Genomic DNA, 11754 nt, shown 5'->3' on the forward strand with positions numbered 1-11754 from the left:
TATGAGACCTGGAGTATGTTCCCAGCCCTCTGGCTGCAGCCTAACCTCAACCTAGCCATTGTGGCCATTTAGGGAGTGAACCAGCAGTTGAGAGTTCATATATAGCATGTGACAGGCTCGCTCGCGCGCGCGCGCGCTCTCTCTCTCTCTCTCTCTATATATATATATATCTGCCTCTTAAGTAAATAAATAAATCAGAAATGAGACACTGTAGATAATTTGTATTTCAAAATACAGTTCTTAAATTTTAAATATTTATTAATTTGAAAGAGTTAGAGATAAAGAGGCAGAGAGAGAGGTCCTCCATCCAATTGGCCACGATGGCTGGAGCTGTGCGATCTGAAGCCAGGAGCCAGTATCTTCCTCTGGGTCCCTCATGCGGGTGCAGGGGCCCAAGGACTTGGGCCATCTTCCACTGCTTTCCCAGGCCATAACAGAGAGCTGGATCAGAAGTGGAGCAGTTGGGTCTCGAATTGGTGCCCACATGGGATGCTGGCGTTTCAGGCCAGTGAATTAACCCCTGCGCCACAGTGTCGGCCCTTATAGTTCTTCATTTTAAAAGTAGTTCTTGTAAGTAATAAGGCCCTGTCTTTAGAGAGCTCTTGATAAAACGGTGGGCTTTTCTTTGAATTCAGAATGTATATGCTAAATTCTTAAGCTAGATCCAGTTATTCATAATCCTTGAACTCTGTGATCGAGTACATGACGGAAGTCTTAGGCATGTGGCTCATTTTATTTATTTGCTTGAAAGTCAGAGTTACGCCGAGAGGAGAGGTCTTCTCTCCCCCATTGGCCACAACGGCCAAAACTGTGCAGATCCAAAGCCAGGAGCCAGCAGCTTCTTCCAGGTCTCCCATGTGGGTGCAGGGGCTCAGGACTTGGGTCATCTTCTACTGCTTTCCCAGGCCATAGCAGAGAGCTGGAGCAGAAGAGGAGCAGCCGGGACTCCAACAAGCGCCCATATGGGATGCTGGCAGTGCAGGCGGTGGCTCTACCTGTTATGCCACAGCGCCGGACCCATGGCTATCAGGTTCAGTGTGCCAACTTGACAGGTTCTAATGATGTTCAAACGACTCAAGTGTGTATTTTTTAAAAACTTGATGATAAACCCAGTGGTAAAAAATAATTGTTAATTTTTTTAACAGCTGTTTTAGATTTGCCCTTAAAACACATTTAGAAATTTTGGAGTATAAGAACTTGAACTTGCAAGGGTAAGAACTTCATTTCCTGGTGCATCTGGTACTGCAGGGGTAACTACTGAACGAGTGTCCTTAAAACATGAGTACAAAATCATGGGTGGCTAACATAAATTTCAATAAAATATTTGACCTGTGAAAGGGAAACGCAGCTTTAAAAATTTAGGGATGTGAAGATTGTCAATAGAAGCATAAGATCTCAAAGTTGCAGTTGATGTTCATGCTCACGTACAAGTAGCACAGCCCTGCACATTCCACAGCGTTCCTGTCCAGGGCTACTCGGGATCATGGCTGACTTTCCCTCATCCTGACAGCTGATAGGCATTCGGCTTCCTTGCAGTTCAACAACATGCTGCTCTACTGCGTGCCCCGATTCAGCCTGGTGGGCTCTAAATTCACCGTTCGAACCAGGGTTGGCATTGATGGGATGAAAATTGTAGAGACGCACAATGAAGAATATCCGCACACTTTCCAAGTGTCTGGGAAGGAGAGAACACTGGAACTGCAGGCCAGGTAAGGGACGTCCCCATCACACAGCCTTCTGCAAACGTGGTGGCTTTTCCTAAGCTGCTGCCGCAGGTCGCTGGGAATCTGGTTGGGTGCACGTGGAGAGCTGGGAGCCTGTCAAAGGCAGGAACCTCTGTTAATTGCAGCACAAAGGCTGGGGTCGTGGTTTGCGGACAGTAGCATTCAGTCAATTGGTTGAATGTTGGGAATTTTTAGGCACTCAGCGTGAATTTGTTGCAATGAAGCCAACATCTTGAGAATTGTAGGAAACAGTTCTTTCTAGTCCTCCCGCATTCTGTCACCCTATTTGTCCGCAAATGGGTGTCACTGGTTATTTGTCCATGCTGAGCTGGGAGTCTTTCATAGGCTGGCGTCTCAGGAGTATTTTGAAGACAGTGTTGCTGAGGAGGTGGCGTGGTAAAGGTAAGGGTTTTCCTGGCACAGCTGGAGGCCACGCGAAGGGGATCTGGGGCTCAGGGAGCCCCTGGCCAGCAGCACTGCCAAGGCATGGCTGAAAATAATGCTTTTCTGAGGGAGTGGGAAAGGACCAGCGTGCTGGGTGACACTCCTCTAGCTCAGCCATGCTGGGGCTGAACAAAAACATGAGAACCAGTGTAGGCGATCCCAGCTTCCTCACACAGAAACCGCTGGAAGACAGAGTGCTGTCAGGTTTTCATGGAACTGCTCCAGGAGCAGTCACCTGTTTACCCTGCAAAGGCCTGGCATCCTGCAAATCTGGATTCTGCAGAAGGTCCCGGGTCGGAGTGTTGAGTGCAGATCCCAGGGCTGAGCGCGCACACACCCCAGGATCCCGGAGAAGGTCCCGGGTCAGAGCATTGAGTGCAGATCCCAGGGCTGAGAGCACACACTCCAGGATCCCGGAGAAGGTCCCGGGTCAGAGCATTGAGTGCAGATCCCAGGACTGAGAGCACACACCCCAGGGTCCCGGAGAAGGTCCCGGGTCGGAGCGTTGAGTGCAGATCCCAGGGCTGAGCGTGTACACACCCCAGGATCCTGGAGAAGGTCCCGGGTCAGAGTGTTGAGTGCAGATCCCAGGGCTGAGAGCACACACCCCAGGATCCCGGAGAAGGTCCCAGGTCAGAGTGTTGAGTGCAGATCCCAGGACTGAGAGCACACACCCCAGGATCCCGGAGAAGGTCCCGGGTCAGAGTGTTGAGTGCAGATCCCAGGGCTGAGAGCACACACTCCAGGATCCCGGAGAAGGTCCCAGGTCAGAGTGTTGAGTGCAGATCCCAGGGCTGAGCGCGCACACACCCCAGGGTCCCGGAGAAGGTCCCGGGTTGGAGTGTTGTGCAGATCCCAGGGCTGAGAGCACACACCCCAGGGTCCCAGAGAAGGTCCCAGGCCGGACCAAGAGCCAGGAACTCCAGCCTGGTCTCTGACTCGGATGGCAGAGGCCTAAGTGGTTGGGCCATCTTCGACTGGCTTCCCAGGCACATCAGTAGGAAACAGCATCAGAAGCAAAGAAGGTGGGACTTGAACCAGCACTCTGATATGGGATGCTGGTGTTACAAACAGTGCCTTAAACCAGCTTTTCGCAATGCCTACTTCAGAAATTTTTTCTTTACTTTTTGTTTGGGAGGCAGAGCAACACACACACACACACACACACACACACACACACATATACATATTCCGCAGCTGTCAGTTCAACCTTCTGTTCCACGTGCCCATCCCAGGCCTTTTCTCAAGTATAGGTAGCACTTTACTACATCCCAGTACAGTGTATCATAATCATTCAAATTAATACTGGAAACATAGTCATTGCATTTCTCACTGCTCTAGTTGTGTTAGGTTAAATGGTATTGCTGAAGACCTGTAGTGAGTCGTTAGTGATTTCCATTGGGTCCACCATGGCTCTCTCGAGAATGGTCACAAACCTTTTAGGTCCAGGGAAGAAACAGGGTCAGAGACATTGCATGCAACTGAAATTTGGGTGTCTATTTGAGACGCTTTTGCAGCCAAGTCGGGGAAGAAAAGGGTCCAATTTTCTTGCTGAGGTATGAGTCAGCCTTAGCACTGACTTCTTCACTTTGCTTACTTGTCTACCTTCTGAAGGAGGAAAAGTAATTTTTTTCGTAGTTTGTATTCAGTGGTTTTCATTGCTAAATGGAAACTAAAAACAAAGCATTTAAAACAAAAATTTTAAAGGTCTGCATGACTAAAAACTGAGCATAAAAGGCTTGTCATATTTCAGAGTGATAATATGCAAACTGTGCTCCCAGGGCATCTGTGTCCACTTTTTAAATTCTTTTTAAAGATTTCTTTATTTATTTGAAAGGACAGAGAGAGGTCTTACTCCACTGATTTACTCCCCTAATGGCTACAATTGCTGGGACTCTGTCAGGCCAAAGCCAGGAGCTTTTTCCGGGTTTCCTGCAGGGTGCAGGGGCACAAGCAATTGGGGCATCTGATGCTGCTTTCCCAGGCACATCAGCAGGGAGCTGGATCGGAAGTGGAGCATCCAGGACTCGAAATGGCACCCACATGGGATGCTGGCAGTGCAAACAGCAGCTAAACCCTTTGCCACAGCGCCCGCCCCCTTTTTCTTTTTGAGGGGCAACACTGAAGCACGCAGGTGGACCACAAGCAGTATATTCCCTGTACAGGCACAGATTTCAGGCACACCATGGCACTCAGCAAATTTGCTGGGAAGATGGACGGTGTTCCAGGAACAGACGTCCAGCTAATCTCACGCATATGGGAACCCCAGGGGAGGGGCGGGCACTTGGTGCGGTGGTGTACACTGGCAGTCCATTACCGCAGGGCCTGGTTTGAGTCCTGGCTTCCAGTTTCCTGCTAAGGTGCACCTTGGGAGGCGGCAGATGGCTCGTACTTGGGTCCTTGCCGCCCATTTTAGAGCCATGGCTGTTACAGGCATTTGGGAAGTGAGCCAGGGGATGGGATCGGACTTGAAAACAAAGGTTTTAAAAACATATATGGCAATGAGGCAGGAGACACGCTGGCTGGAAGTCAGCCTTGGCTCTGGCTAGTGAAACGTATGCAAACAGCCCACTCTTGGAGGTGTTACCAGCTGAGGGCCCAGGAAAGGAGATGTGACAGAGACAGCATGTGACAGCAGCCCTTGTCCCCGCCACCACCAGGGAAAAGAAATGAAGGAAATTTGCATTAATAGGACAGAGAGACATGACTGCAGTCAGTCCCTAAGGATAATACTAAATGCTAGGAGGATCCACTAATCTGTGAAGCCTCTCTCCTGCAGGCCTTTAAAAATGTTGTGTTTTGTTTATCTATAATGGGTTAGGAATGGCATTGCCTGACCATCCAGGAATAAGAAAATTAAACTGTTTATCACAGGAAATGTTAAATTGCTCCCTAAGGCCTTATGTAGATATTTTAGATTCTGTAGGATAATTATAACCTTTTTAAAGATGGGCTGTGATTAGCAGCCTTTAATAGCCTTCATTTGTTTTCAGAAATTGTACTTTTCTATATTTATACTAGTTGAGATACACAAAGCCCCTGGAATATATGGTTAGATTCTGATTGTTAACCAGGGTGAGGGGCAGTATATAGTAACAGAAGCCAAACCCATGTCTCCTTATCAAAATGCACGTGTACCAAAGTTAGTAGATAGCGTGAACCTCTGTCTAAACTGACTTGTTCAGTTGCCAGTAATTTTAAGACATTAATTTTTTATTTGAAAGGCAGAATTAGATACAGGGAGAGACATTGTCTCATTTGCTGGTTCTCTCCCCAAATTGCCCAATGGCCATGGCTGGGCCAGCCTGAAGCCAGGAGCCCAGAACTCCATCTGGCTCTCCCACGTGGGTGCCGGGGCCATCTTTCTCTGCTTTCCCAGGCACATAAGCAGAGAGCTGGGATGGAAGTGGAACAGCTGGGAACTGAACTGGCCCCTATGTGATGTCAGCATTGTAGATGCAGCCTAACCCACTATACCACAGCCACCCAAGATCATTTTTAATTTGGGTTGTAATAACTTGAAGGGCATGTCTGAATTTTTTGGAATGTTCAAACAACTCGAAAGCATATTTTTATTTACCAAGTGTAATTCATTAATGTCCCTTGCACTCACTTTAATTTTGTTGTGTTTTTAGTTCTGAGCAAGACAAAGAAGAATGGATCAAGGTAAGCCTGATTTCTTTCTTGTCTTCAGTGCTGTCTGTAAGCGAATACATAAATGAAGATACTCATACTGTTGTGTCAAATAGTCATCAAAACAAGCTGGCTTAATTTCTAAGGTGATTCCCACCTGATGTAGAGTAGATTTAGCAGTCTGCATGGATGGATACTTTAATGTGTCCTGTGAATTTCAGGCCCTGCAAGAGACTGTGGATGCTTTTCATCAAAGGCATGAAACCTTCAGAAACGCAATTGCAAAGGATAACGACATCCACTCCGAGGTGTCTGTAAGTTGAGTTAAATACTTTTAAGGTTTTTTTTTCCTCTTTGCAGTTGGAGGAAATCCGTGTAAACATTTTGTTATGCAACCTTCTCCCCTGGCCGTGCCAGAACTACTTAGGCAGAGTCTCATGGTTTTTTAAATGAATACACTAGTGACTGCTCAAATTCATTCAACCTTTTTTCTTTTACTGGATCTTCAGTTTGAGAATGCAACTGAAGTATTCTTATTAAAGTGGTTTTAAAAAATAGTCGGATGGGACTGTTGCTTGTCTATTAGAACTGAGTCTTTCTCTTTTTCAGACTGCTGAGCTGGGGAAGAGAGCCCCCAGGTGGATCCGAGACAACGAAGTGACCATGTGTATGAAATGTAAGGAGTCCTTCAACGCGCTGACCAGGAGAAGGCATCACTGCCGAGCATGTGGACATGTGAGTGGGCTTTCTTGGTCACGGAGGTCCTCAGTAAGTGTGTAAGCAACACACAGCCAGCACCCTAGAGAGAAGAGTTTCACACTACTACAGATGGAGTAAGAAAGCAATCAGCCGTGAAGACGGAGAGGATTAGTAGTAGAGGAAGATTTGGAACCGAATCTAATGAGAAAAAGCAATACCTGACTGCAGGGTCGGTACTTAAGCTTAGGCTGAAGTGGTGAGAGAGAGCAAATCCTAAGGTGGGAGGCAGCGGGCGCGGGCCTTCTGGCACAGCAGGTGAAGCTGCTGCTGGCGACATCGGCATCCCATCTGGAGCACCAGTTTGAGTCCTGGCTGCTCAGCTTAACATCCTGGTCCCTGTTAATGCCCCGGTGATTACAGCTAAAGGTGGTGTAGGTGCTTGGGCCCCTGCCACCGCACTGGGCGACCGGGATGGCATTCCAGACTCCTGCCTTTAGCCTGACCCAGCCTCAGCTGATGTGGGCCACTGGGAAGTGAACCAGCAGATGGGAGATCTCTGCCACTCTGCAGTAAAATCTTATAATCAATCTTTTAAATATTAGTATGTTAAGTATTCCAGAGTGAGGCTGATTTGTTCTGAGTCTGCCAGAAAGTTCTGGGGCAGGAGTGAGATGAGTAAGGGGAAAAGTGGCATTAGCAAGTTGATGAGAGAACCAATGGCCACTGAAAAATCATCATTTTTGAGAAGACAATAGGAGAGGTATTTGAATCAGACTGTAATGAGTAAGGGAAGTCTAGACTTGGTGGGAGAGAGGGTGTTGGTTTGAACTTTGTAACTTCAAAAATGTATGGTCATGTTTACGTTCTAACAAGCGAGTTAGAAATGTTGACGAGATGTTTGAGCTTGGCCTGGCAGATGTGATTCATTTTCTGGTGGTGACACAGTGGGTGTCCACAGGAATGGACAGCTATGGTTGACTGCCTGCGATGTCAGAGTCATGTGCATGTTTACGTGAGCCCGCATGGTGGTAGACTGGAGAACCGTGATCCATTGTATAGACTCCCCAGTGCGTGAATAGGGGCAGGTGGGGGAGGCAGAGAACTGGGCAGTGCCAGCAGCTTTTGTAGGCAAGAGCAGAGTGAGAGTCTCCAACCCCCAGCTCTCAGAGGTGAGATGAGAGGCTAAGGGGCCTCTGGTTCTGAGAAGAGCCTGAACGTCCGGAGCAGAGCTTCCGAGGGCAGATGGTGGACTGAGCGCGACTCACCTACGTGTGAGGCGTCTGGGCCGTCTCTGGGGAACCGAGGCGTGATGAGTGGTGTCTGCTGTTTGCCTGGGGCTTGCTGTGCCCTGAGAATCTCGGTGGTATTGCTGATACTCCTCCCCGGCACGGGAGTGGGAAGCCACAGCGAAAGCAGCGGAGCCGGGACAAAAGCCGGGCACCCCACAGAGGTCCATCCTGCGCCTTCATTTTTAGTTTTCAAATCGGTTTTCCTTCCAAATCTTTAGTTCCAAAACTTTAGTTTTTCAAGTTAATTCTAGTTCATGGTGGCTTACTTCCTGAGATCACTGATCATTTCTAACTGTGGGTTTATACTGGGTTCTTTCTTAGGCCCTTTTCCATACGCCAGCATTGTCCAGCTGAAACTTTGAGTTGGCCTTACTCACTTACCACTACTATTTCAGCTCACAGCATTTCTTTTATGTATTCATTGCATCTTATTTTGGGGTGTAGCAATGTACGTCAAGTTCCTTATCCAATTGCCAGTTCACTAATACTTAATACCACAGGTAACATTTAAAAGCCATGCTGCTGCATCTAAGCATAAGCTGATCGTGGGCTGATTGGCCCTGGAGCTGAGTTTCCCACGGGAAGAGCGAGGAGCATGCACTCAGGCTGAGACAGGCAGTGGCACGTGGCTTGTGTCCTTTCTCCTAAAGGCTTGAGTAACCCCAGAACCATAGGATTACAGTGTTGTATATTCAGACATAAGAGTACTCCAAGAAATTCATGGAAAATGGCCTTCAAAGATGTTTGTTTTGGAGCTCGTGTTGTGGTGAAGCATGGTAAGCCACCATGTGGGATGCTGGCATCCTGTATCACAGTGCCACCTACAGTCCTGGCTGCTCTGCTTTCGATCCAGCTCCCGGCTACTCTAACTAGGAAAGCACTGGATCGCAGTCCAGTATCTGCCACCCATGTAGGAGACCCAATGAACTGGCTCCAGCCTGGCCCACCTCCAGCTGTTTTGGCCATTTGGGTGACTGAACCAGCAAATCAAATGGCATGGTTTCACATTAAAAAAAAACAAAAAACAAAGATACTTTGTTTTGGCACAAAAATCTTGATATCCATGCATAGTTTTCACAGTTTAATAACAGGCATTTTCCATAAACTTTTTGAGGACTCCTCCCTATGTTTTTGATATGTCTAAGGCAATTTTTATTGATTGTTCTTTTAGCTTATTGTTCCTTGTACTGAAGATTTATTCTTTTTTCCCTAAAACTAATAAGGCAGGTTTCAGATCATAATGAAATGGAGAGCAGACATCTTTTCTCTCAGGGTAGAACATTCACAGTCTGTCCTTGCATTGGCTTGAAATGATTTCTACTATTTACACAGTTGCCTTCAGTCAACAAACTTCCTACGACATGGCTTATATGGGCCTCTACAAACTGGGGTTAGGAGAGGATAAACAATTACCTTATAATAGGGAAATATACTGTGGAGAAAAAATACATACTTGATTCATACTTGCTCAAAATGTTTATTGCATGCTTGGTGAGCAAAACACTCAAGGACAATCTCTCCTGGAGACTGATGGCCAAGTGTGAGAGAGAAACAATCCAGTAATCGCATGAGTCTGTTTTTAGAAACCATACAATCAGGACCTCAGCTGCCTGCTACTGTGTACCCCAGGCGGCAGCAGGTGATGGCTCAAGTACGGGGGTCCCTGTCACCCACACGGGAGAGTTGCATTCAAGTCCTGGTCTCCTGCTTCAGCCTAGCACAGCCCTCATCATTGCAGGCATTTGGGAAGCAAACCAACGGGTAGGAAATCTCTCTCTGCATGATTTTCTTTTTTAAAAGATTTATTTGAAAGGCATAGAGAGACTGTCCATCTGCCTGTTCATTCCCCAAATGGCTGCAGCTGGGTCTTCCCCTGCTTTCTCAGGCCATAGCAGAGAGCTGGATCGGGAGTGGAGCAGCCAGGACTTGAGCCAGCACCCATTTGGGATGCTGGCTCTGCAGGTGGCAGCTTTACCCACTACGCCACAGCACCGGCCCCTGAATAAGTAACTTTTTATGAACTAATACAGTGAATTTTAGCATGCACTTGGACGAGTCTTCCTGGAGGAAATGAGATTTCAGTCAACATATGCGGGAGGAGCAAGCTCAATTTCAAAGTAGAGGTGAGAGAAGAAGGGGCAGGGCCCTGCTGGAGTGGGCGCAAGATCAACTGTCAGAGAAGACAGCAGCGGGAGCAAGTGGGCAGAGGAGGAGTCACACTGGACTTAGCTTGCTGTCTCCCCAACCCCAAGAATAAAGGGAAACCCGAAGGATTCTAAATAGAAGAGGAACGTAGCAGAGTAGCGTTTTTCAAAGAACATACGGTTGCTGCTTGGAGGGAGGCGAGAGAGAAGCCTGGCAGGCAGCGAGGACCTGACACACAGCTGAAGAAGTGGTCCAAACCCGGGCCCGAGGTTAGGTGACAGACACTGGGGACTTGGAATGCGATGAAGCGGTGAGGTGGCCAGAGGGGCTGGGAAGGTTCCTGCTGTAAGCAGGGTGAGGTGGATAAGGAGAGCCCTGGGGGCCGGGAAGTGTGCGCTCTCTTGGGGAGGTCAGCGATGAGGCATGCGGAATTCTGAAGAGCCGACGCCTGCTGCAGCCTCAGACGCTGCTGCTCCTCCGGAGGCCGGCCGGGGTGCGGAGGACGCGGGAGCAGACAGAGCCCAGCGCAGCCGCACTGCAGCAGCTCCACGCGACGCCCTGGTTCTAGGGATGCACTTAGTCTGATACACAGCTGCCGTCTACACTGAGTGCGTAAGAAGTCAGCAGCTGCACCTGAGGAAGTGTTGTTATCATAGTCACTCTTCTTTACCCTTCTTTTCAATTTAAGGTGGTTTGTTGGAAGTGTTCCGACTACAAAGCTCAGCTCGAGTATGATGGTGGTAAACTGAGCAAAGTCTGTAAAGACTGTTATCTAATAATCAGTGGATTCACAGACAGTGAAGAAAAGAAGAGGAGAGGAATTTTAGAGGTAGGAAATGTTAAATATTGGCTATATTTTAGATTCTTAAATAAACAGCATACAGAACTCTTTACCATGAGGAATACAAATTATTATTTCTCTTTGTTATTTTACCCAAACTGTGTTAAAAACCAAGATTCACAGTTTTGTTCTGTATTGCTGACTTTTGAGATCTGACCTGGCTCTATAACATTAAACCAACAGCATTTGTGAATGAAATATATTGATGTTTGTGGTGGTAGCCCTAGCCAAATATTGGAGTATTAATTGGCATCTTTCCTAATGCCAAGAATATATTTCTTTATAGATTTTCTCTGAATTTTAAAGCACTGCATGATATTCTTCTAATCTGAAGTACTATTACCTAAAAATTTCATTTTAAAAGTCTCATTATTTATTATGGTCATTTAATAGTGACAGTAATCTGAAGACTGCATTGAAATATTTTTAGGTGCCTCAAGTACATATGACTCACAATTTAAAATAAATTCATACCCCCATTCCAAGGAACTAGAGTATATTATATCTAAAATAAGTTTAATATCCAGAGATATTAAACTTCAGGCCATTTTGTCAGTAATTTCATAGTAGCTTGCAGTCTGAAAAACAGGCACAGGATCAAAATTCTATGGGTCTGAAGTCCCAGGCCTACTTGGTTTCAGAATTTTAAACTGCCAGTAGGTGTTTTAGGGAGCATATATACCGTTTAAGTGTACCTCAGTCTTTTCCGTTGAACTTCAAGGTCCGTTAGGTTTAACTGTAGGCCCAGAATTGAGAAGTTTCATGCTGAATTCTCCTGGCGTGGGTGTTGCCTGGACAGCAGGTCAAAGGCAGGCTTCACTGCCCCCAGGAACTCCCTCCGTCCCCGCAGTCAGTAGCAGCAACTCCTCAGGCGCAATATCCTGAGTCAGACAACTTGTTTTGAAGGTGAGTTTTCAGGCTGTATTTCTGAAATAAAAATCTCTAGCTAGTTTTCTAATTAGGGTTCAGGGAAAATGCA

General features: G+C 47.0%; 1 protein-coding gene and 1 long non-coding RNA gene across 22 annotated transcripts in view; one reads left to right on the plus strand and one right to left on the minus strand.

Moving 5' to 3' along the window:
- The window catches only part of FGD4 (FYVE, RhoGEF and PH domain containing 4), a 219018-nt gene that overhangs the window by 199577 nt on the left and 7687 nt on the right, over positions 1–11754 (plus strand). For 11 of the 13 annotated variants that reach the window (XR_011379052.1, XR_011379054.1, XM_051850918.2 and 8 more), the window contains 5 exons: positions 1537–1709; positions 5804–5834; positions 6023–6115; positions 6411–6536; positions 10623–10763. Coding sequence is in view for 9 of the 13 variants with exons in the window: in XM_051850918.2 (XP_051706878.2) it covers positions 1537–1709; positions 5804–5834; positions 6023–6115; positions 6411–6536; positions 10623–10763 (564 nt within the window). In the remaining 4 variants the exon portion in view is untranslated. Of the gene's footprint in view, positions 1–1510; positions 1710–5803; positions 5835–6022; positions 6116–6410; positions 6537–10622; positions 10764–11754 lie in introns of all 13 variants that reach the window. The other 2 variants (XR_007921271.2, XR_011379053.1) reach the window with 1 other exon arrangement.
- LOC103348951 (uncharacterized) overlaps positions 1–11754 on the minus strand; it is a 52532-nt gene that overhangs the window by 4805 nt on the left and 35973 nt on the right. For 2 of the 9 annotated variants that reach the window (XR_011379063.1, XR_011379060.1), the window contains exon 4: positions 11471–11702. This is a non-coding gene — a long non-coding RNA (uncharacterized lncRNA). Of the gene's footprint in view, positions 1–218; positions 10707–11457; positions 11703–11754 lie in introns of those variants that run through there. The other 7 variants (XR_011379061.1, XR_011379059.1, XR_011379055.1 and 4 more) reach the window with 7 other exon arrangements.

Source organism: Oryctolagus cuniculus, chromosome 9 (genome assembly GCF_964237555.1).
Source record: "Oryctolagus cuniculus chromosome 9, mOryCun1.1, whole genome shotgun sequence".
NCBI classification, from domain to species: Eukaryota; Metazoa; Chordata; class Mammalia; order Lagomorpha; family Leporidae; genus Oryctolagus; species Oryctolagus cuniculus.